The sequence below is a fragment of the Rhinatrema bivittatum genome, chromosome 1 (genome assembly GCF_901001135.1).
Source record: "Rhinatrema bivittatum chromosome 1, aRhiBiv1.1, whole genome shotgun sequence".
Taxonomy (NCBI): Eukaryota; Metazoa; Chordata; class Amphibia; order Gymnophiona; family Rhinatrematidae; genus Rhinatrema; species Rhinatrema bivittatum.
Genome location: NC_042615.1, coordinates 327,317,585 through 327,340,181, shown reverse-complemented (window position 1 = coordinate 327,340,181; position 22,597 = coordinate 327,317,585). Strand labels below are relative to the sequence as shown.

Here is a 22,597-nt window from a genome sequence, read left to right as displayed (position 1 = left end):
TGTTTTCTAGATTCTGGTTGTACCAAGGTGCTTTGTGTTTTGCTGAGGTACTTATTTCTTTTTTGATGGTTGGGCATATATGTTTTGCTATTTCCGTGTTGATTGCATTAATTGGTTTCCCTGAAGTTCCTCACCTTGAAAATGGTGTTTCTAGAAAGCAATCATGTCTGCTATAAGTCAATGAGCTGCAGGAATTAGACTGTTACTTGCCAGTATGGTGTTCCATACTCACTCCATGTTTCTGCCAAAAGTAGTTTTGGCTTTCCATCTAAATGAAGCCATTCTATTGCCAACATTCTTCCCATTATTTCATGCACATGAGGTGGAGAAAGCCCTACATTCACTGGTCTGCAAAAGGGCCTTGGCTTATTATCTCAAGAGGACTCAATCACTTCTCAAATTTTCATCTCTTATGTTCCTAACAGACTGGGAATAACTGTTGCTAAGCACCATAAGTCCAGTTGGCTAGCTGACTGTATTGTGCATTGCTATGCTCTGGTTAGTGTCCAGAACTCAGACTCGGTCAAAGCTCATCAAGTGAAAGCCAGGGCTACCTCAGTGGATCTTCTGTGAGTTGTGCCTAATAAAAACATTTGCAAAACTGCAACTTGGACATCAGTTCATATCTTCATGACCCTTTACTTTCTGGACATCTGTCAGGGAATGATGATAAGTTTGGACAAGCAGTTGTATGCAACCTGTTCACCCAGTAGTACACTCTCCATGGGGTGGGGGGAGGAGGTCTGATTGCTTTTTCAGTAAGTGCTCCGCTGCAGCCCTCAGTTTGGGACACCCTATGTGTCATCGCTAAATTCAGCCCTGCTTGTCAAAAGAAAAAGCAAGTTTGCTCTTTGCAAATGAGATTCTCTGTAGACAGCAGGATTAATTTGCCATGCTTAATACCCACCCACCTCGCTAGTCAACTACAAGCTAAGCTCTACAACTAACTAAGGGCTCATGAGGCAGCACCCTTGCAAAAACTTCTGCACATGCTCAGTAGAGCAAAAGCTCTATAAGCTAAGAGAGAAGGGTCTTTTGGGGGCTGTAGGATGATGTCACCCTATTGTCATGTTTAAAATTCATCCTGCTGTCTAAGGGGAAACCCATTTACAGTAAGCAAACTTGCTTTTCTTGGCAACTGGTTCAAAAGATAATTGATCAGTGAGAGACTGTATGACATCAGATTCCTTTTAAGGATGTAATTTTCAAGACATAGTATTTTTCAAGATGTAATATATATTTGACAAGACATGCTACATTTGAAATTTATTTTGTATGAGATATATTTCTAATTGTATCTGTAAAATACTATTTACAGTAGTCAGGTAATAACTTTTGGTTAACCCCACCATGTTAGAATTTAACCAGCCACAGAACAAGGTTAATTGGGTTTAGAAAACAGTAAGGGAAACATAGAAATATCTTAAACATGTAAAGGATAGAATGAGTTTAGCGAGATTTGCTTTTCTCAGCTTATTCTGCACAGAAAGCTACATTTGTTTTTGCACATGCAGAAGGAGTTCCCTCCTGTGATTCAATCTGATTAGAAACGTATTCATTATTTTGCGGTTTCATAGATTTGAGCAGAATGTGGGAGGCTAAAAAAGGAAAAAAACTTTAGCATTGAGACACAGTCATCTTCATAATATCAGAAAGGTGACACTGAGTATAAACAGCACTTTGAACATAGGTCATCCAGGGACACAATTTGAGACCCAACAGGCACTTTCACAAATATCAATAAGATGAAACACAATGCATGCCTACTTGACTTACAAGAAGTAAAATGCCAGTGTATTAGGACTGACAAGTAAAATTATTTTGCCTTTATGAAACAAAATAGAAAAATTACTGGGAATAACAATTGTATGATAGTTATTTCCATTTATATTACTTAGAATAAACAGTATTTCTAACTTTATGCTACATTGGGGGGAGGGGGGCAATTTTCAGTTTCCCCATGGTATTTGCAGGCCCACTAGTATTTTATACTAATGGATCCAAAAGATCCATTGGCCTGCACAGTCAGCAGGTATTTTGCACCTGCCATTTGTATGGGTTTGGTCTGTGGGGAATAATACATGCAGAGATTTAAAAATCAAATTTCTGTGCATATATTTACTCTCCCAAGTTCCTCTCACTCCCAAGAATGCCCTTTTTCCTTGTGCACTTACCAAAATGCAGAGGCTGGTATAAATCTCAGAAGCCTATTTTAAACATGTTTCCCAAAAAAAAAATACTCTCTTAAAATTGTTCTCCCCAATATTTTTCTAAAGTGAGTAACAGTATGTGGGTACCACTGAAGTACATAATGCTCACTGGGAAGATAACGATGCCATGTTTTGATATCTACACAGACCTTGCTGTGTTCTTTTTCTTTTACAACAATTGCTTTTATTTGAAAACTGAATTCTAGATCTGCAATATCTCTCATTTTACAACATAGGTTTTATTAGTTTTGCACATAACCATGATCCTTTGAAGGGTAAGTTTCATTTCTTTCAAACCATGGGACTCCCAGGTATGCCTAGAGACTGGGAGCGGAGCTCTCGCAGACAGCTTTGTGACGCTTTGAGTAATTATTACAGAACATATTGTTAGTATAATTTAACTTTAGAGTGCTGTGCCCCCTGAAAGTCCATTTTCCCCTTTGTATTAACCTTCTCTCTCTCCCCCCCCCTTCTTTCCCTTTTCCCCCTTGAAAATTCAGACTTCTGCACAAAACAGTGGTGGGGAAAATGTGGTGTTTCTCGTCTCTCTGGCTACTATGGACTGAATAAGAGTGACATGCTCTCTTTACTGGCTGCTTCTATTTTGTCGGGAGTGCGTGTCATTCTGCCTTGTCTCTTACTACTCTTTTCTGCTTTGGCTCGCTGACCTGAGAAGAGGGGGATCACTCTCTGAAGCTAGTCACAGCAGAAGATTCTCACCTGCAGCTTCTTTGCTGACCCTTGTTTCTGCTTTGAATGCAATCACTACCTCTACCATTTCTAACCTGCCTTCCAGTTACCACCTCTTCACACATGCTAGGTCCCCTTTATCTCTCCCTTTTTTTACCCATGATAGGATGGGGTAATCAATCCCATCAGGAGGGCAAGGTGTCAGCTCAAACCTCCCTTTACAGGTTTTTCATCCCTTACCTCTGCCTGCCTTTCCCCATCCACTCCCAAAATAAACCCATTAACTAAAAGAGCAGAAATGGTATAAGAAGAATGGAAGAGGTTGTCGGAGTCACATTCTACTTTGTAAGCAAGAGAAATTATACAAGGGCATGCAGCATGTCCTTGTAGGAATCAGGAGAATATAATTTCCTCATTATCAAGAGTGTCATAAGTGCTAGTCGCTTCATCATCATTACCTTCATTATAATCCCAGCTATCTAACCACTTCAGTCCCTATTTTTGTCAACAATTAGAAGCTCATCACCATTTGAATGTGAGTAAGCTTTATGAACTGCTCTCGAATATCCAGCAAAGATGACGAAATTCAATGGCTATCAGCTTTTCTCCGTTTTAAATTGGCAGAAGCCTGCAATAATCCCTAACAAACTGGGCAACCATTGTTACATAATGTGTCAAAGTAGACAGTGGTTGACATGGTCAGATCAATAGCATATTTAACCACCTGGTTTAAGACTGATATGATCATGCTTTTGTCCTGCCAACCCTGTGCTAAAGGGTATGTCCTTCAGAAATTGATTTTAAACCATGGCATGGGAAGAATACAGTAAATATGCTTCAAATGTAGTTCGGAATATCTTTATAAACTGACTGTGTAGTCAAACCATACCCAGTATTAAGATGTGATGCTTGTTTTGCTGTTATGTAGCCAAAAAAAATGAGAGAGGTGTTATGTAGGGATGAAGTATACTTTCTTGGAACTTGTAATTATACAGCAGCAATTGGTGGATTCCACATTTCTTTGATTTCCTTTCAGAATATATATGCAGTGAATTAGAAAAGAAATACAAAAAAATGAAGACTGTTGAAGGATGTGGTATTTGTCGCTCCAACATTAAAGTCTCCCACATTAGGCTCCCAGCAAAGAGTGACACAGATTTATCAAGTGTTATCTTTAAGCAAAAGCTTTGAAAAAATCAGCTTATCAGAATGTAATTATGTATATGTCCTGAATCTGAGTAAGTGCCAGCCAATACTGCATGCAAGCAAGGCATTATGGGAGCAATAATAAACACTGCTGACATGGGTGCAAGGTCCACAGGTACATTTACTTGCACAGATAATCAAAGCAAAAGTCTGTGCAGGCTTTACCAATGATTATTTCCCCCGTAAGAATTACCCACAGAGATTGTTCCTCCTTTTTCTATGCGTATTTTTCCATCAGAATTTATGTGAGTAGGTTGTAATAATTAAATCCACTCACATAGGGGTAGATTTTAAAAGGAGTGCTCGCGCGTTCATGTGCGCGCAGTTCCCGGCGGGCACACATGGCCACGCAGATTTTATAACATGTGCGTGCCAGCACGTGCATGTTATAAAATCCGTTGGTCGTGTGCACGTGTGCCGGATTTTATAATGCACGAGCGCATGTGCAGACAGCGTACACAGGGGGGTGAATTCCCCGGTTCCCTCCCAGTCCGCTCCAATTAAAGAACGGACTGGGAGGGAACTTTACTACCCCCCTGCCTAACCTTCCTTCCCTTTCCCCTCTCCACCCCGATCCCTAACCCCTACCTAGCTACCCGAAAGTTTTTTATTTTTCGACTTACTGCTCCTTCCGAGCAGAAGCAGCCAGCCGGCGTGCGCTTCCTCAGAATAGCGGCTAATGGCTGATGTCTCAGCCAGCTTCCGTCCAGCTCCGCTCCTCTCCGCCCAGACCACGCCCCCCCAGCCCACCCCATTTTTAGGTCCCGGCACCTGTGCACGTATCAGGAGTGACTTTCTTGGGGGAGGGAACATAAAAATTGGGACTTATTTGCATGGCCGGGCCCTGTGCCCACCGAGCACATTTTCAAAAGGGCCCACCGGGCCCGGTGGGCCCTTTTGAAAATGTGCTCGGTGGGCACAGGGCCCGGCCATGCAAATAAGTCCCAATTTTTATGCACATGACCCTTTAAAACTCTACCCTATACTGTAGTTCTGTCTTCTCTCTATCCCTGGGAACACCTTTAGAATCTATGGATAAACGTGTGCATTGTTGAACAATGTGCATGCTTTTCTTTACTTTTAAGTTAGACAATATTCATTCAAAGTCCCAGCTTTTGCAGTTAAAATGTGTTTTTTGCCTGTGGGAAGGGCTTTAAATATTGCCCTCTATATGGACCATGAAGACAGAAATAGACTAAAAGCAGAAATTAAAACAGGATCCTCAGCAACAGCAATGGTGCAAGGAACCAAAGCCAAATTCAAAATGACAGCCCCCTTCAAAAAGTCTCAGAGGTGCAAGGAGCATACCTGGGAACTCTCCGGATTTAGCCCGGAGACTCTGGAAATGTTGACAAACCACCGGGTCTCTGGGCAAGACCTTAAAATCTCCACGTGGTGCCGCTCTGTTTCCTCTTGGTTAACTTGTGGCCCATGTCATGGTGAAGCAGGGCATGCACAATGATGATTTTCAGCAACAGCAGTGGCACAGACACCCAGGGGAGGGGGAAGGAGAGAGAGAGCACTGTAAGAGGGGGAACATGACTCTCTATATAGCTACCACTGTAAGGGGGCACTTTGCACTCAGGGTGGGTTGCACGAGGATTGCAGGGGTGCGTGGTAAAGAATGCCTTTTGTTATTTCTTGGGGGAGGGAACATAGAAAGTGCGTTGTGTCACTGTACCTGCTCTCCTCCACCCCCCCCCCCCCCCCAGCTAATCTTGAGAAATCTCAGGGTGAGCAGAACTCAAAAGTTCCCAGGTATGGCAAGGAGAACACCTCCTCCCCACCCTTCACCGGTTTCCTTGCCTAAATCCTCAACTCTGTCCTAGACCTTAGCCCAGAACCTGCAGAATTGGCAGCTCCATTGAGAAATTTAAGTACTGGGCCTGCAAGTGCTCCGGTACTGATAGATCCTGCAGCACACCACCCTTCTTCCTGCATGGGCTCCACAGGGCCTGTCAGCGCGGGGGGCTTGAAGGCCTTGCACTGACGTTTCTTGACGGAGGTGAATCCTGCGGAGTCTGCACCGCTCTACAGAGCAAGCAGCACTGCGATGGCAGCAGTGCCCGGCAGCAGGAGCTGTACTCTGGGGCCTGTGACAACATTTGGTGCCTGAGGCAGTTGCCTTCATTACCTATGCCTAAATCTGGACCTGCAAGGAAACCAGAAGACCATGAATAGTACTAGGTTAACATCATGGTCCTCATCATTAGTACTGTCTTGTCTTCATCATCATCGTCATCATCACTGCAGTACTTCTGCTCTCTTGCACCCATGCCATCGATAATCTCACAGAGGAGCTGGAAGAATTTGAGTAAACCCTCCAAAATAAAATCCCTGTAGAGTCACATTCTTAGTGAGTTTAGTGAAGTTGGCAAATATATTTTTTTAAACAATGTCTTTAACTTCCGTTTAAACCCACACTTTTTGATGCCATTTGAACCCACACTTTGATTCCACAAGTAAGGGTAGAAAAATCTCCAAGTGTCAGAGGAATGCTTTAGTTTTTCTTTGTTTCCACTGACATTTTTTATTAGGATTTCCTCTTGTTCTGTGTCACCGTCTTATTACTTGGCCTGGGATCCCATTCTCTACCAATTGAATTAATTTCCTCAAAGGCAACAGGAGCAGCAACATCACCACCATCAATGCCATCTTTACTATCAAAAAGTACACTTGCAGAAGAAAAGTCTGATTTGTTATTACATTTTCCGTTCTTCCACCCCCCCTCTCCCAGCTAAATATTATGACCTGCTTTGCCCACTACAACTGAATACTGTTTGCCCTCTGTCTCAGCTGGATCTGACAACAATGATTGCATTCTGTTATGTTAGTAATAAATACCTTTTTGGAATTTCTTATAGAATTGATTATTTAAGAAGAACATCTGATTCTAAGGTCATATGAGGCATTCCAGGTACATTCCGGAATGGAGCAAAATTATCCAGCTAACTTAACCAAAATAAAGCTCATCTGGCTATGGGAGCTGAAAACTCTAGGACTTCTGTAAGGCAGGTCTAAAGTTACCCAGCTGGATGTAGCTGGATAACATTGACCCTCACTGGCTAAATCCAAAGAATAAGGCGATTAAGTGTCAATGCCTTTTAAAAAAAAAACAATGATAGCTGTGCAGGCCTGTCAGCCCAATGCTCCCTCACCTCCGTGAAACTCATGAGGCCAATGTTGGGTGAGTTCCTCTCTCCCTTAAGCCTCAAAATAAGGCAGAAACCTAGTGAGCCTATAGGGCAAAAACTTTCCCCCTGAAATTGTGGAATTCACTTGTAAAGAAAGGCACTACCCTTCCTCCCCCATCAACCCATCCTGAGCCCTCCCACCCCACTTGAAACCCCCCATGCCCCCCTTACTGTGGCTGAAAGCTGGGAAGAAGTGCCCAGCTACTGGCAGTCAGCATTGTTGTCAGAGTATTGCTTTGACTTACGTGACCAGCGTTGCTGTCAAAGGGGCCGATGCAATTATGTGCGCTGAAAGCGGGCACTGACTTTTCAGCGCCCACTTTTTTAAAGCACGCATGGCGCCCGCAAAGTGGGCGCCATGCAATATGGAAATTAGGGGGTCACACTAGGAAGGAGGCGCTAGGGTTGCGTGCGCGACCTTAGCGCCTCCTTCCTAACGCGACCCGCAGTGGCTGCCAGTTATGAAGACCGACGCCGGTAAACTCTGCCCCAGTTTTCATAATTGGCCGTCTGCCACCAGAACCCAAGGGCTCAACCTGTGGGAGAGGTGGTTAGTACAGGCAGAATATCCAATCTGGCCTTGCCCCAGGGTCTGGTCCTGCTCCTGTAGGGTTGATCCATGATCCCAGCCTGCCTGACCATGACAGTTGGCTTTTTAACTAATTGACTGAGCTTCTTGCCTTGCTTTATTACATATAGTATAAAAAAGGCAAACATAATCAGACTAAACGATATGGATGTTCTAGATAGAGTATCATTGCCCTAAAGCAAATTAAATGAAATTATACTGCAAGGAACCCTGAAAATATGATGACATTTAAAACCTGAGCAAGCTTGGATACCTATTTTTAAAAGCCCTCAGTTTTCTGGGATCTAGTTTATATTTGTACCAGTGATTGGATTGGAATTTTAAATTTAAAAAATGTTTGTAATAGAGCACTATTAAAACTTTAACTGGGCATCTTCATAGCAGATGGAATTTAACATGCACAAGTGATGCACATAGTGAAAAATAATCCCAGTTATATGTAGTTAATGCTGACTTTCACATTAGGAGTTTCTAGTCAACAAAAGTTCCATGTGGTCACTAGAGATGTGAATCGTGTGATCGATCGTCTTAACGATCGATTTCGGCTGGGAGGGGGAGGGAATCGGATCGTCGCAGTTTGGGTTTTTAAAATATCGTGTAAATCGTGTAAATCGAAAACCGGCACACTAAAACATCCCTAAAACCCACCCCGACCCTTTAAAATAAATCCCCCACCCTCCCGAACCCCCCCCCCAAAATGCCTTAAATTACCTGGGGTCCAGTGGGGGGGGAGGGCGGGAAATCTGGCACACTAAAACAACCCTAAAACCCACCCCGACCCTTTAAAATAAATCCCCCACCCTCCCGAACCCCCCCAAAATGCCTTAAATTACCTGGGGTCCAGTGGGGGGGGGCGGGAAAACCGGCACACTAAAACAACCCTAAAACCCACCCCGACCCTTTAAAATAAATCCCCCACCCTCCCGAACCCCCCCCCAAAATGCCTTAAATTACCTGGGGTCCAGAGGAAGGGTCCCCGTGTGATCTTTCCCTCTCGGACCTCCTTGCGTTGTAGAAATGGCGCCGGCGCTACCTTTGACCTGTCATATGACAGGTCAAAGGTAGCGCCGGCGCCATTTTGTTTTTTTGTCCCCCGACGTCAGGAGATTAGGAGATCGCTCCCGGACCCCCAGGGACTTTTGGCCAGCTTGGGGGGCCTCCTGACCCCCACAAGACTTGCCAAAAGTCCAGCGGGGGTCCGGAACGATCTCCTACCGCAAATCGTTTTTCCGTACGGAAAAACGATTCGACTGCAGGAGGTCGTTCCAGACCCCCGCTGGACCCCCAGGGACTTTTGGCCAACTTGGGGGGGCCTCCTGACCCCCACAAGACTTGCCAAAAGTCCAGCGGGGATCCAGAACGACCTCCTGCAGTCGAATCGTGTTGCCGTATGGCCGGCACCATTTTCCGTACGGAAAAACGATTTGCGGTAGGAGATCGTTCCGGACCCCCGCTGGAATTTTGGCAAGTCTTGTGGGGGTCAGGAGGCCCCCCCAAGCTGGCCAAAAGTCCCTGGGGGTCCGGGAGCGATCACCTAATCTCCTGACATCAGGGGACAAAAAAACAAAATGGCGCCGGCGCTACCTTTGACCTGTCATATGACGGGTCAAAGGTAGCGCCGGCGCCATTTCTACAACGCAAGGAGGTCCAAGAGGGAAAGATCACACGGGGACCCTTCCTCTGGACCCCAGGTAATTTAAGGCATTTTGGGGGGGGGGGGTTCGGGAGGGTGGGGGATTTATTTTAAAGGGTCGGGGTGGGTTTTAGGGTTGTTTTAGTGTGCCGGTTTTCCCGCCCTCCCCCTTCCCCTCCCCCTTCCCCCGATTTACGATTTTTTGACGATAAATCGGGGGAATTGTTATTGTATCGTGGCTCTAATGATTTTTGACGATTTAAAATATATCGGACGATATTTTAAATCGTCAAAAAGCGATTCACATCCCTAGTGGTCACTGTGGACAATAAACAAATAGAATATTAGTAATTATTTGGAAAGGAATAGAGAATATCATAATGTTTCTGTATAAAATCCTTGGTATGACTGCACTTTCAGTATTGTGTGCAGTTCTGGTTACCCCACCTAAAAAAAGATAGAGCAGAATTAGCACAGAAGGGCAACAATAAATAATAAAGGAGATGGAACAGTTCCCTTTTGAAGAAGGGTTTAACAGGTTTGGTCTCCTCAGCTGGGAGAAGTGATGACTAAGGGGGTCATTTATCAAAATGTGATAAGGGCTCATCGCATGCGAAAAGCCCTGTTAATGCATGCGATAGCACCATATCATATGGTGCGATGCAAAAAATAGGAGGAGTTAAGGGCAGAGAGTGGGCTGGGTTAGCTTGTCTGTGAAGAGCTATTGCACAGCTGTAATGCTGATTTTAATAACACCTCTTTGAATTGTGTTAGGCTGTGTGGTAAAGTTTCATTGCCTTTTGTGATGTCTTGAGAGAGAGAGAGAGAGAGCACCTGCCCAGCCATAATGTCATTCCCTTAGGTAGGTATTTGTATCCCTATGGTAGGCCCACCTAGTAACTTGAGGTGGGGTTTATGTATGAGTGTAGGTGGTTAGGGGCCACTTTGACATTCCACGTGACACGTACGAACAGAACAGTGGTCTCTTGTGAAGCTTTGATGGCCTTTGGAGTGAGGAAACTCACTTCAAATGAGATTTGGGCAATGTTCTTTCCACCTAGCTTGATGGACTCTCTACCTGGGTAACATCAAGCTAGGTGGAGAGAACATTGCCCAAATCTCATCTTGAAGTGAGTTTCCTCACTCCGAAGGCCATCAAAGCTTCACAAGAGACCACTGTTCTGTTCGTACATGTCACGTGGAATGTCAAAGTGGCCCCTAACCACCTACACTCATACATAAACCCCACCTCGAGTTACTAGGTGGGCCTACCATAGGGATACAAATACCTACCTAAGGGGATGACATTACGGCCGGGCAGGTGCTCTCTCTCTCTCTCTCTCTTTCTCTCTCTAAAATACAACAGATCTGACACCTATCACAAATTCAGATAATGTGCACTAACTTAGCTCTTCACATAAGTAATTATTGGAATAAACTGACTTTTTGCATAAACCACACCCCTTTTGCAATTGCATGCGGTACTTACCGCATTTTGATAAATCCAGGCCTAAGATGGGCTATGACAGAGGTTTATAAAATCATGAGTGGTGTGGAAGAAGTTAGAAAGGAGCAGATAATTACCTTTTCAAACAGTACTAGAATTAGGGGACACTCCATGAAACAAACAGGTAACAGATTTAAAACTAATAAAATAACATATATATTTTTTCTTAGTCTGACCACATTTAAGCTGTATAATTTGTTGCTGGAGGATGCGATCAAAGTTAGTAGTGTAGCTGAATTTTAAAAAGTAGATTTGGACACGTTCCTGGAGGACTAGTCCATTAGCATTTATTAAACAAGTAGACTTACGGTTCACCAATTCTTATTTTTGAGAGCAAGCAATATGAATCTTCCTATTAGGATAGGCTGGGTACTTCCAAGTGACTTGAAATGGTCACTGTCAGGAACAGGATGCTGGGCTTATCGCACCATTGGTCCAAGCCTGCATGGCACTCCTTATGTTCTTATGCAATTCTGTTAGAACACACTGACCCATGAATGAATCCCTTCACACTTCACTACCAGTAACTCCATTCACTGGGAAGATATCTTGCCCCCATGATTGGTCGGTCATTGCCACCTCATCTACCCTATTCCCCCATGGCGACCTATTCCAGGTGGATGTAATACCAAATATCATTGGGAAAAAAAAAAAAAAAAATATATATATATATATATATATATATATATATATATATATCAAAGGCTTCAGAATTTAGATGTCTTCCCACTACGTCACAGTCACCATTGTCCAGCCATTATGTATCAACTGCTTTAATTGTATTATGTGTATGTTCTGGTTCAAATTCTTGTTTTGGTTTACTAGTTCTGGTTTGATGTCCAGTGTTTGTTTATTGTACATCCTTTGAGAGATTTAACTAATCTGTAAGGTGATTAATAAATGTCCTAAATAAGTAAATAATAGCCCTGAGCTCTGTGCTTCTTTGGATTCAGCAGCACTTGAATAATGCTGAGGCTCTTCATTTTAGCATTGTGTGATACATTCAGCCAGTCACTGCTAGGTTGTACCACACTGGAATAATACATGAGTCCCAATATATTGAGCATTTCTTTTCTGTTCTGGATTCCTTAATACTCGAATCAAATTGTATAAAGAGATGGGATATAAATGTATCTGTCTAGGAAATCTCTCCATAATTTATGAGCAGTCCATTTTTGGAAATAAATGCAAGAGTTATTCAATTTAAAATTACATATCTGCTGTGGAAGGATAAAAGTATGTACATTGTTCCACGTCACGTGCAACAAAATCTGCATTGTAGTGGGGGTGTTCCTGGGAGCCGGCGGATGGAGGGGGAGATGTTAGGTTGGAGGAAAAAACAACGCACAAACTTTCAGACTTTCAAAAAAGTTGTTTTCCTCAGAAAACAGTAACAGAAAAAGCAAGTGCAAATCGCTGTGTATAATTTTTGTTTCCCTTGGGAAATTTTCAAAGTAAAAGTATGCACATACTTTTGCATAAAAAATTAGTGCAAAAACCGTGTGTAAAAAGAGCTCACAGATTATGCAGCTATATGGGTAGTCTGAAAATGACCCCAATTTTGTTCTATTTTGAACCTGATTTAGTAAGGCTTTCTCTCATTTCTGTGAATATGGGAAGCAAGACTAGTAAACCAAGCCTTGCATACTGTCAGATTATTTTTAGATTAATTTGCACAATGCTACCTCGTTAGCTAAGTTGAATTTTGTTTAAATTCATGGATGCATATTGTGCAGCAAGATGGCCAAAACAATAAACAAAAACACATGTTCCAGACTTTTGTTCTGCCAGCATGTGAAGGGGACCCAAAATCAGGTCCTGGTCTTTAGAAATTTGCTTGGGATAAACGTTAAAGGTTATCAGTTAAACTCCACTGGTGGGTTATGGAGATGTGCATTATAACAGAGGTTTATTAACGGGATTTTGTATATCTTTTTAAGGAACCTTTTATAGAGAGACCCACTGGGAGAGTTTCTCTTGAGTCAATGGTAAGGAGTGTTCAGCGCAGGGTATGTGGTTCCTTTTTGCAGGAGATTGATTGGGAGTGGGGAGCTTTTCTTGCTCCTTGGAGGGCAGCTGGTCTACTCAGTCCAGCAAGGCCAAGCCATGGGAGTTCCATGTGCCCAGTGGCCGCATACAACATTTATGGACCACAATAGTTTTGCAGAAGTTCTTTTGGAAAGTGAGTGGATTGTACTGACAGGACCATGACTGAGAAGGGATGTGAGTGCTGAACATTGTCTCTTGGAATAGGAATAGGAAACATTTGTGATTCCAAGAATGACTTGGAAGCAGACTCTTTTGTTGTTGATGAAAATGCTAGCTCAGTGAGTGTTGTAAGAGCCACGGAACATTGATTTATTCAGTAACATTTTTAATATGTGCTTATCACTGACTGCTGGAAACCCTAGAAAATAAAAGTTTTTTCCTTGTTGAAGATACCTTTTGAGTGGGAGCCTCCTTTATCCCAAGGTGTATGTTCAAGAGAGGCACCTGTCGGTCCTTGGAAGAAGCTGGGGTACAGTCACAGGGGGTCAAAGAGGGGGGAGAAATACAGCCCTTGCCTCTGTGCCAGGTCGCTACACCATCTGCTTGACCACAGTCCTTGTTTTTAAATGTGCACAGAGACTGGTGCTTAGCACACAAGCAGGCATCAGACACTTTCATTGTATGTGCCCCAGAAAGGAGTTATAAATAGGATAATGTATGTCTTAGTTTATAATTCTTTAATTATAACATTTGTTGTACTCAAGGTATTGGAATCTTTTGGATCAGAAGCTGTTGTTAACATCCCCGGCTTCCTGCTTGTACTTTGAGTTCAACAGTAAATGTTATAGCCTTACAAACAGAGGGGTAAGCACTAAGCAGCAGACAACAGTCCTAGATAACAACATCATAATCCTTTCTGCATCTCCAGATTCCTTTTCTCTATAAACTTCTAGTCTTGCTGCTGTTCTAAATTCAGCTCCTTTGTACGCCACTGCACGGCGATCACAAATGAACCTCCAGACTGGTTACACTGCACAGGCCATCTAGCAGCAATTCAAGAGTACGAGCAAATCAAAATGAAAACCAAAACTGTCTAAAAGTTTTGCCCAAATCTTCTCAAGCAGTACCAATTTATTGTAGGCTGCCCAAATTGTATTCCTTTCCCCAAAAGAAATCATTGGAAATATGAGTAAGTGAGAGATCTCTGGCTTCAGTCTGCTTTCCAGCTTCGATTCAGATCTCATTTTTCTGGTTAACTCAGAAAAATGATTGAAAACTAATAAACACAGGAGGAAAGCTCATGTACTGAATTGCATACAGGCCATGTTAGCATTTGGTAGGCTCAGGATAGAAATGTGAGAGAGAAAGCAAAGAAGCTAGAGGGATTACTAACAGAAAAACAAAAAAAAAAAAAAACATGTGAGTGAGATGCAGTGAACTTGGTGCAAATGGAAGGCAATCTATATTCCATAATTATAGTTGAATATGTATACGGTTGTATAACTTCCTTTTACATTTGGGAAAAAGTAGTGCTGTAACTGAATTAAATTCTGGTACTATTTTCCAGAGTTTGTTTGCTAGACATTTGTTTAAATGGAAGAGAAGAGAACAGGTCATTGATTTGAAACCCTTCCCACATCATTATTATAGGTGTGATTCTGGTTTTTTCTTTTTCGTGTTAATTGATGATATGCACATAATTGGAAAAAATCTCAAATGTCCCCACTAAACATATATGGAAGCTCTAAAAGAACTTATCACAATTTTAGTTTAGCCAAAAATAAACATTTTTAATAAAACTTTATTCATGAAAAATCAATTATGAAACTTTTCTATCATGCAAAATCTTATTGAAACATTTCTATATATACATTTACCATTGAACATTAGACAATACATACATAAAACAATCTCATTCAAACATTATACAAAACAAAACCCATTTTAGGGTTTTGTTAGGTTTAAATTCATTTAAACCTAACTCCTTGTATACTAAAAATATAAATAAACTGTAAATATAGAATTAAATTGATGACTCTCTAAACTACCCTTACAATTAAAATAATAATAATAATGACCAATGTGAGTACTAAAATGAATAAATGATTTTTGGTATAGACATCAAAATAAAGGGAGTTCTGTTGTTTCCCAGAATCTTCAAAGTATAAAAAAGTGCCAATAAGCCCCAATTCTTTTAATTCCTGACACTGTGTTTCACTGACCATCTGTATCAGGACAACTTTCATATTTTTAAACAACAGGCTTTGCTGAAATCACTGCTGTATAAAGCACATAAACAATAAAAGGTTATGAGATGCATTTTAAAAACTCAAGGCTGGATTTTAAAAGGACCATGCACACAAATACTGGCAGTTACGCACATGGCTAGGCCCTGCACACACCGCACGCATTTTCAAAAGGGCCTGGCCCCACATGTAACAGCCGATACATGCACAAGTATCGGGCCCTGAAAAAGGGGTGGGTTGTGGGGGTGGGGTCTGGGCAGGGAGGGGTGGGGCGAGGCGGGATGGAGGCCAGCCGGGACAGCACTGTTCCAGGGAAGCATGCACCGGCCTACTCCAGGTCTGGGCTCTGGCCTAGTCCGAGGCCAGGCATTGGGACCCTACGTCAAGGTTGGGTCATGGTATTGAGCCTGCTTCCAGGCTCCAGCAGAGGCCCAGGCATCGGGACCTGGCCTTCAGTTTGGATTGTGGCCTGGGGCTGGGCTGAGGCCCCCAGCGTCGAACCCAGCCTTTGGCACCGGTCGCAGCAGTGGGCCTGGGTCCAAGCCGAGACCTGACCTTGCCACTGGATATCCAATGAATCAGGTATGACCTTTTTTGGATCACTGCTGAGGCCCCGGCGTCAGGTTGGGCCTAGACCAAGACCCTGGCATAACACTCAGGCCTAGGCCGCAGCCCCTTATAGAAACATAGAAATGACGGCAGAAGAAGACCAAACGGCCCATCCAGTCTGCCCAGCAAGCCTTCACAGTTATATTTCTCATCTGTTATTCTGACCACTGATGTCAGGGCCCTTATTGGTAACTTTTTGGTTCTAATTTTCCTTCCACCCCTGTCTTTGATGTAGAGAGTAGTGCTGGAGCTGCATAAAAGTGAAGTATCAAGCCTAATTGGTTAGGGTATTAACCGCTGCAATAAGCAAGCTACTCCCATGCTTATTTGTTTGCCCAGCCTGTGCAATTTAGTCCTTGTTGGTTGTCAATATAAATCATCTTTTCTTCATTCCCCCCTGCCGGTGAAGCAGTGAGCTGTGCTATATATGTATTCAAAGTGAAGAATCAGGGTTAATTGTTTTGGGGTAGTAACCGCCGCAACAAGCAAGCTACTCCCACGCTTATTTGTGAATGCAAATCCTTTGTCCCACATTTCCTCTTGCCGTTGAAGCATAGAGCAATGTTGGAGTCGCATTAACTGTGTGCTTTGGGCCTCAGCCTAGACCTAGGTGAGGCTGCGGTTTCAGGCATAAGTTTAGGCCGAAGTGCTGTTATTGAGATAGGGCTTGGGTTGAGGTCCCTGCTTTGGGCCTCGGCCTATGCCTTAGGCGAGGCTTAGGCTTAGGCCTGATGAATTTCATTCGTAGCATTTTGTTCATTTTATTTGGGGCACCCCCGATTTGTTTTGGGGACCCTGAATGAAACAAACTTGCCTTATTCATTGCGCTTGTTAAATTTGTTTGAAATGAATACATTTCCCTACAGATGAGGCAAGGACACGGACAAACCACAACACTCCCTAGGTATTTTTATTGTATAATTTTCTTATTGTATTTGCTTAAAAATATTTTGTGCTTTTTTAATTTTGCTATTAAAATTATTTCATATTGATCAATAATATTATTTGTATAACAATTGAATGTGCATTGCTCTTTTTTTTACTCTTGTTTGTGCCCAACATTCTCTCTTTATTGTTTAGTTGTTTTTTTTAATCAACTTTCTTGTGTCAGTAAATCAAAAGAATGATGAAGCTTAAGAAACAGTTTACTAAGTAATGTCATTCATCATTATCATAATGCAGTGAAAAAAAAAATTTTATTCTTCTGGGAACAAGATCCTACTAATGCTGAAATATTCTTAGCAATGAATCGGTCCCAAAATGCCATGTAAAGATACCTATTCTCCAAAATTATGCTTTACTACCAGGGTTGCCCACTTTTCCATAGACCAGGACTGGACAATTGAGGACCAGGGGGTGGGGTGGTAATGGTACCCCCCTCATTTACATAAATTTTAGATCGTGCCAGTGAACTGCCTAACCAGTGTATCTATGTATCTGCAGAACCACTGGGAGCTGAGGGCTGTGCTGTGCACCACCTCCTCTCCCTATGCTGTCCAATCACAGAAAAGAGGCAGGGATACAGCACAACTCTCCTCCAATAGTTAGAGGAAGAGAAATGCAGGTCGGAGCCTGTGGGGAAGAAGGAGGATCCATCTGCAAAACTGGACATTTAGTGCCCGGTCAGTACTTCTGACTGGACACTGTACAGAATGCCTGAAAACCTGGCTGTCCAGTCCAAAACTGGACAGTTGGCAGCTCTATTTACTACATGAATGAAACCATCACCGTAAAACAAGAATAACCAAATACAGGAATAATCAAATACTTTAATATACCAATCTTTTTACAATCTAATTTGTAGAGCAGGCAAAATTTACACTAGGGATGTGCTGCTCCAATGTTCTTGATTCAGTTCATAAGGAGAATAACTTCAAACAGCTGCCATGCTGCCCACCCCCCCAAATATGCAGGTCTATGGGCACACAAAAATCTACTACTGTATTTTGTAGCCTGTGCATATATAATATACGTAGGCTATAATATGCGTGCAAACATGTGCTCACATGTAAAAAAAAACACATAAATACATATTGTGCTTATCCAGATATGTTCTGATCTATCCAGCTAAGTAGCTGCATTTATCAGGATACATTTCAATGTATTCACCTAAGTAGTAGCAAAGCCAATTTATCTGGCTAAATCAGATAGCCTGATTTATCTGGCTATCTGACTTAGCAGGATAAGTAGCATTTTAAGATTTATCTGGCTGTGTAGCGGCTTTGCTGCTACTTAGCCGGATAAGTCATAACTTGTGCGGATAACTGCCACTTTCAAGACTTAACCGAATAAATCGAAAGTTATTCGGATAAGTGGCACGCAACTGTTATGTATTTTTAAGTCTAACTTAAAAAAATATATGTGTGGAGATTTTAACTGTGTAATTTATATGTATTTACTCACTGTATGTCAGATTGTATGTGCGTAAGTTGAGCAATTTTCTAACATGCGTGCGGCAATGAAATGATCAGTTTTACCAAATAGTCTACCAGTTTGCGCAGTCCATCTACTGGTCATTGAGATTCTCCTGGCTCTTCAGCCTGAAGGCTCCCTTTTTCACCCAGACCCACCCTCCACTTTTATAATATTTACTTACTTTAGATATAGAACAGGTGTAAATATATGCAAGTTGCCAAATCATTAAGGGCCTGATTTTCAAAAGCATTTATGCATTTAAATTGGGTTTTATACATATAAATGCATTTTACCTGTTTGTTTGCTTTTGAAAATTACTACATATGCCATTGAATTGTCAATGGGATATTCATTTATAAGTGCACTTTACACGCATAAATGGATTTTTTAAATTTCTGTGATAGTATGTTATATTTACACATGTAACTGCTTTTAAAATTGACCTGTAAATGTGTAAATTGCTTATAAAATATAAATTCGACCCTGCCCTAAAATGCTTGTTATCCTCCCGTTTTTATATGTTTACATTTTCTTTTTCTAATGCATGTATTTTGTGGTTTATAAAATATAGTATATATATGAGGTTATGCTATTTTCTTGCATATATACGGATTTTTATGCATGCAAATTTTGAAAATTTATCTTCTAGTGATTTTTATGTTTAGTTTGATTCATTTACCAAACCAAAAAAACAAATAAAATAAATAAAAAAAACCAACCAAAAAATGAACCAGGCCAAAAAACAGTCCAGGTCTGGCCCCAATGCTTAGGCCCAAAGCCAAAATAGGCAGTGTTGCTGAGCCTAGCACCAAAGCCTAGGCTTGGTCTGGGCATGGTGCCTAGGCCTCGGCCCTGGCCTGGAGTAGGTTTTTGGCCGGGAAGACCCAGCAAAGGCCACTGGAGGCTCATTTTTTTAAAAATGCGACAAATCCAAAAATGCCCAAAACTTTCCAGGTGTTCTTGTAGGAGGCTATTTTTGTACCATTCCGAATGCACCAAAAATGGCCTCATTTGCTGCATTTTTCACATTTGATAGAAAAGAATGCACATCTCTATCTTATGCAGACACACACAGCAGCAGCAGCAGCAGCAGCAACAGAAACATTGAGAAGACCATTCAAAATTCCTTTCCTAATATAGTAACATGAGAGCAATACTTCTGAACTGGTGTGGATATGGGAATAAGTGAATAGGAGACACAGGCTAGTTTCTTACTTGAAGTAGATGCATTATTAAACTTTTTTTTTCTAATTTGTATTGAATTCATTAATCTGAGTTTTCTATAAGATTATTTTCTGAGAACATAACTATGGCAGTTTGTGACCACCCATTCCAACAACAAAATGAAAATGTTTGACAGGATGCTTGAAAGAATCAGACATTGATAAAATGATTTACAGACAGGGAGCTATTCAAATATCTCCATAATGTTTCAAAATGCATTAATTTGTTTATACTGTACCCTAGAATATGTTATCACACAACAGAGAGAAAGTGAGCTTCATTACAGGGATGTAATTATCTCCCACTGTTTGCCTTTTCTTTTGGAGAGCAAAAGAATTTGTGTTAAGCCTATTAGAACACTTTTTTTGATTTTTTTTTTTTTGTTTGTAGGATATCATGAAAGATGAGTGTTCAATGCTGAAGCTGCAGTTGAAGGAAAGGGATGAACTTGTTTTCCAATTGCGAGAGGAACTGGTAAGCAATGCATGTTACCTTGTCTCAAATTGTTTACCCTTTCTTAATGAGGTCATTCACTAAATCAAAAAATACAAAACAGGGAAAAAAAAACAAAGGAAAATAGTTCTTGTGCAGGAATAATTACTAGAGGATATATTTGTTATTCAGATTAATGCAACTTCTATGGAGGCCTGCACATTTGAGCACAGCCAATTACCTGACAAAGATGAAGAACTATGTCTTTTAAAAACTTTTGTTGATTAGAATTGGAGGGATCTTATGGCTAATATGTCATCGGTGCTACTGCCTGAAGGGCACTGTGGTGCAACATCGCTGGACCACCATATGTAGTTAACATCCATAACTGGATCCATAAGTGGTGCAGGAGGAGCGTGTGCTCACAGTCACCACAGCGACCGCAAGGGTGGTGTTTGGGGGAAGCGTTCTGCAGGTAGAAAGAAGAGTAATCATAGCCTGGAAGCATGGCTACTTTCAGGCAAATGGGGGCCCATGCCCTGTCTCCTGGAGCATCCTGCTTCTGGCCTTGCTGCCCATGCCTCAGTGCCAGTGATGTCTGTTAGTACTGCTAATTCATCTGCTGCTGCCTCTCTTTTTCTGGCCACATGGTTCAATCAGCCCACATGGTTCAATCACGTTCTGGAGATCAATGAATGAATTTATGGCTTGTAAGATGATGTTGAGAGCCTTTTGGATTCCTTGACCGTGGGATGATGCTTCAAGGACTGCTGAGCAAAAATAGGGTCAACCTGTTGGAGAAGGGTGCAGTGTCTTCTAGGACAAGAGGTAGATTTTAAAAGAGTTGCTCACACAAAAAAATGGCCACATGCGTGCACATGTGGGCTGCGTACAAGGAATGGGGATTTTAAAAACCAGCGAAGTACGTGCATATATACTGGTGCATAGATCAAAAATAAGAAAAGGGGTGGGGAATGCGTGGAGCATGGACATTCAAGGGTAGGGCCAACAGTTACAAGCTTAGCTCCATAATTTAAAACAGCGGCACACATTGGCTTTTTGTCTGCGTAACTTTACTGCTGCTACAGATAAGGGAGCAAGTCTGTAGAACTCAAGTTTTAGGGCTTACAGGACAGGGTGAGTGGTCTGGGTCAACTGGAAGGGTATGAAGGACGAAGAACCAGAATGCCTGGAAGATCTCAATATTAACTGGACAAACTGGTGGACTAATTGGAAAACTGGATTGTCTGTGGCTCGAGCATGTTTTAAAATCCACCTACATATGCACATAAAAGCCGACAAAGTCCAATGGAAGACACACATTTAGCTGTGCTCGCGTAACCTCTTAAAATTAGGAGCCTACTTAACTTATGCGTGGTTGTATATTTTAAAACATACCTGCGTAAGTCTGTGCAGAATTTAAAATTATAGCATATCTATGCTCAAGCAGAAATACAGGTGAATATGGGTGCACACAAATTCATTTTAAAATTACCCTTCAGATTGGCAAATGTACTGAAGATTACTTTAAAGAATCACTTTTCTGAGTATTTTACTTCACCAATCCCCAGTTTTCTTAGTTTAAACACTTTTAGAGAAATGGACAACTTCTGGAAAGCTATGTACAGTAAGGGGTAAATTTTCAATGTGGTGTGCGTGTGTCCGATTTTCGATTGGCATGCGAATGTGCGCAAGAGTGCTGACTCACATGGGCGGGGAGAGATTTTGTAAAAAAACACGTGGCGATGCAATCGGGCCTTTGCCTAGTTTCTTTAACCACTACCTATCCTTCCTTCTTTTTCCCTGTCCTCCCCGACCCCTAATCTCACTAAATATTTTTGTTTGTGAACTTACCTGCTCTAAGAAGCAGACGTAAGTTCTGCGCACAGGCAGCCGGCTGGTGCATGCTTCACTGAGACAGTGCCTACTGATTCTGTCCCGGCCAGCCCTGCCCCATCCCGCCCAGACCACGTCTTCAGCCCTCCCCTCTCCTTTTCAAAAACCCAGCTCTTCCGTGTATACCAGGAGATACGCGCGTGGCCGGGCTGTTTTGAAAATGCACTTGGCGCACGCTTGGCCTGGCCACAGACATATCTCCCGGTATTTGCATGCACCGGGTTTTGAGAATTTGGCCTTAATAGTATTGGAAATAAAATCACGAATCTAGAGGAGGTCATGGAAGAGGCTGACTTGGACACAGTGGCTATCACAGAGATGCAGTACATGGAAAACCATGACTGGAATATAGATTTACTGGACTACAATCTATTCAGGAAGTACAGGGTAAGAAAAAAGGGAGGAGTGGCAGAATATCTATCTATCTACCTATATAGATAGATAGATATAGCGAGATATAGAGATATAGATACATATGGAGAGAGATAGATCTATAGAGAGAGACTGAGAGAGAGATCTATATATATTTAAAATAATATTTAAAAAAACAACTGCAGGGCATGCAAAGTAAGGAGGAAGCATCACAGATTAATTTGGAAAGAAGGAACAGAGCATCTATTTTATTTATACTAGAGTACTATAAAGACCTCCATCACAGGCAGAAAAATGGAGAGATTTAATGGAGGACATTCATGAAATTGCTATGGAAGGGCAGGTGTTATTGCTAGGTTTTTTTTCAATCTGGCAAATGTTGATT

At 41.9% G+C, this 22,597-nt stretch overlaps 1 protein-coding gene across 1 annotated transcript in view; it reads left to right on the top strand.

Moving 5' to 3' along the window:
- The window catches only part of CCSER1 (coiled-coil serine rich protein 1), a 1,237,581-nt gene that overhangs the window by 962,858 nt on the left and 252,126 nt on the right, over positions 1 to 22,597 (top strand). The window contains 1 exon segment of the mRNA XM_029597704.1: positions 19,903 to 19,986. Within this exon segment, the coding sequence (XP_029453564.1) occupies positions 19,903 to 19,986 (84 nt within the window).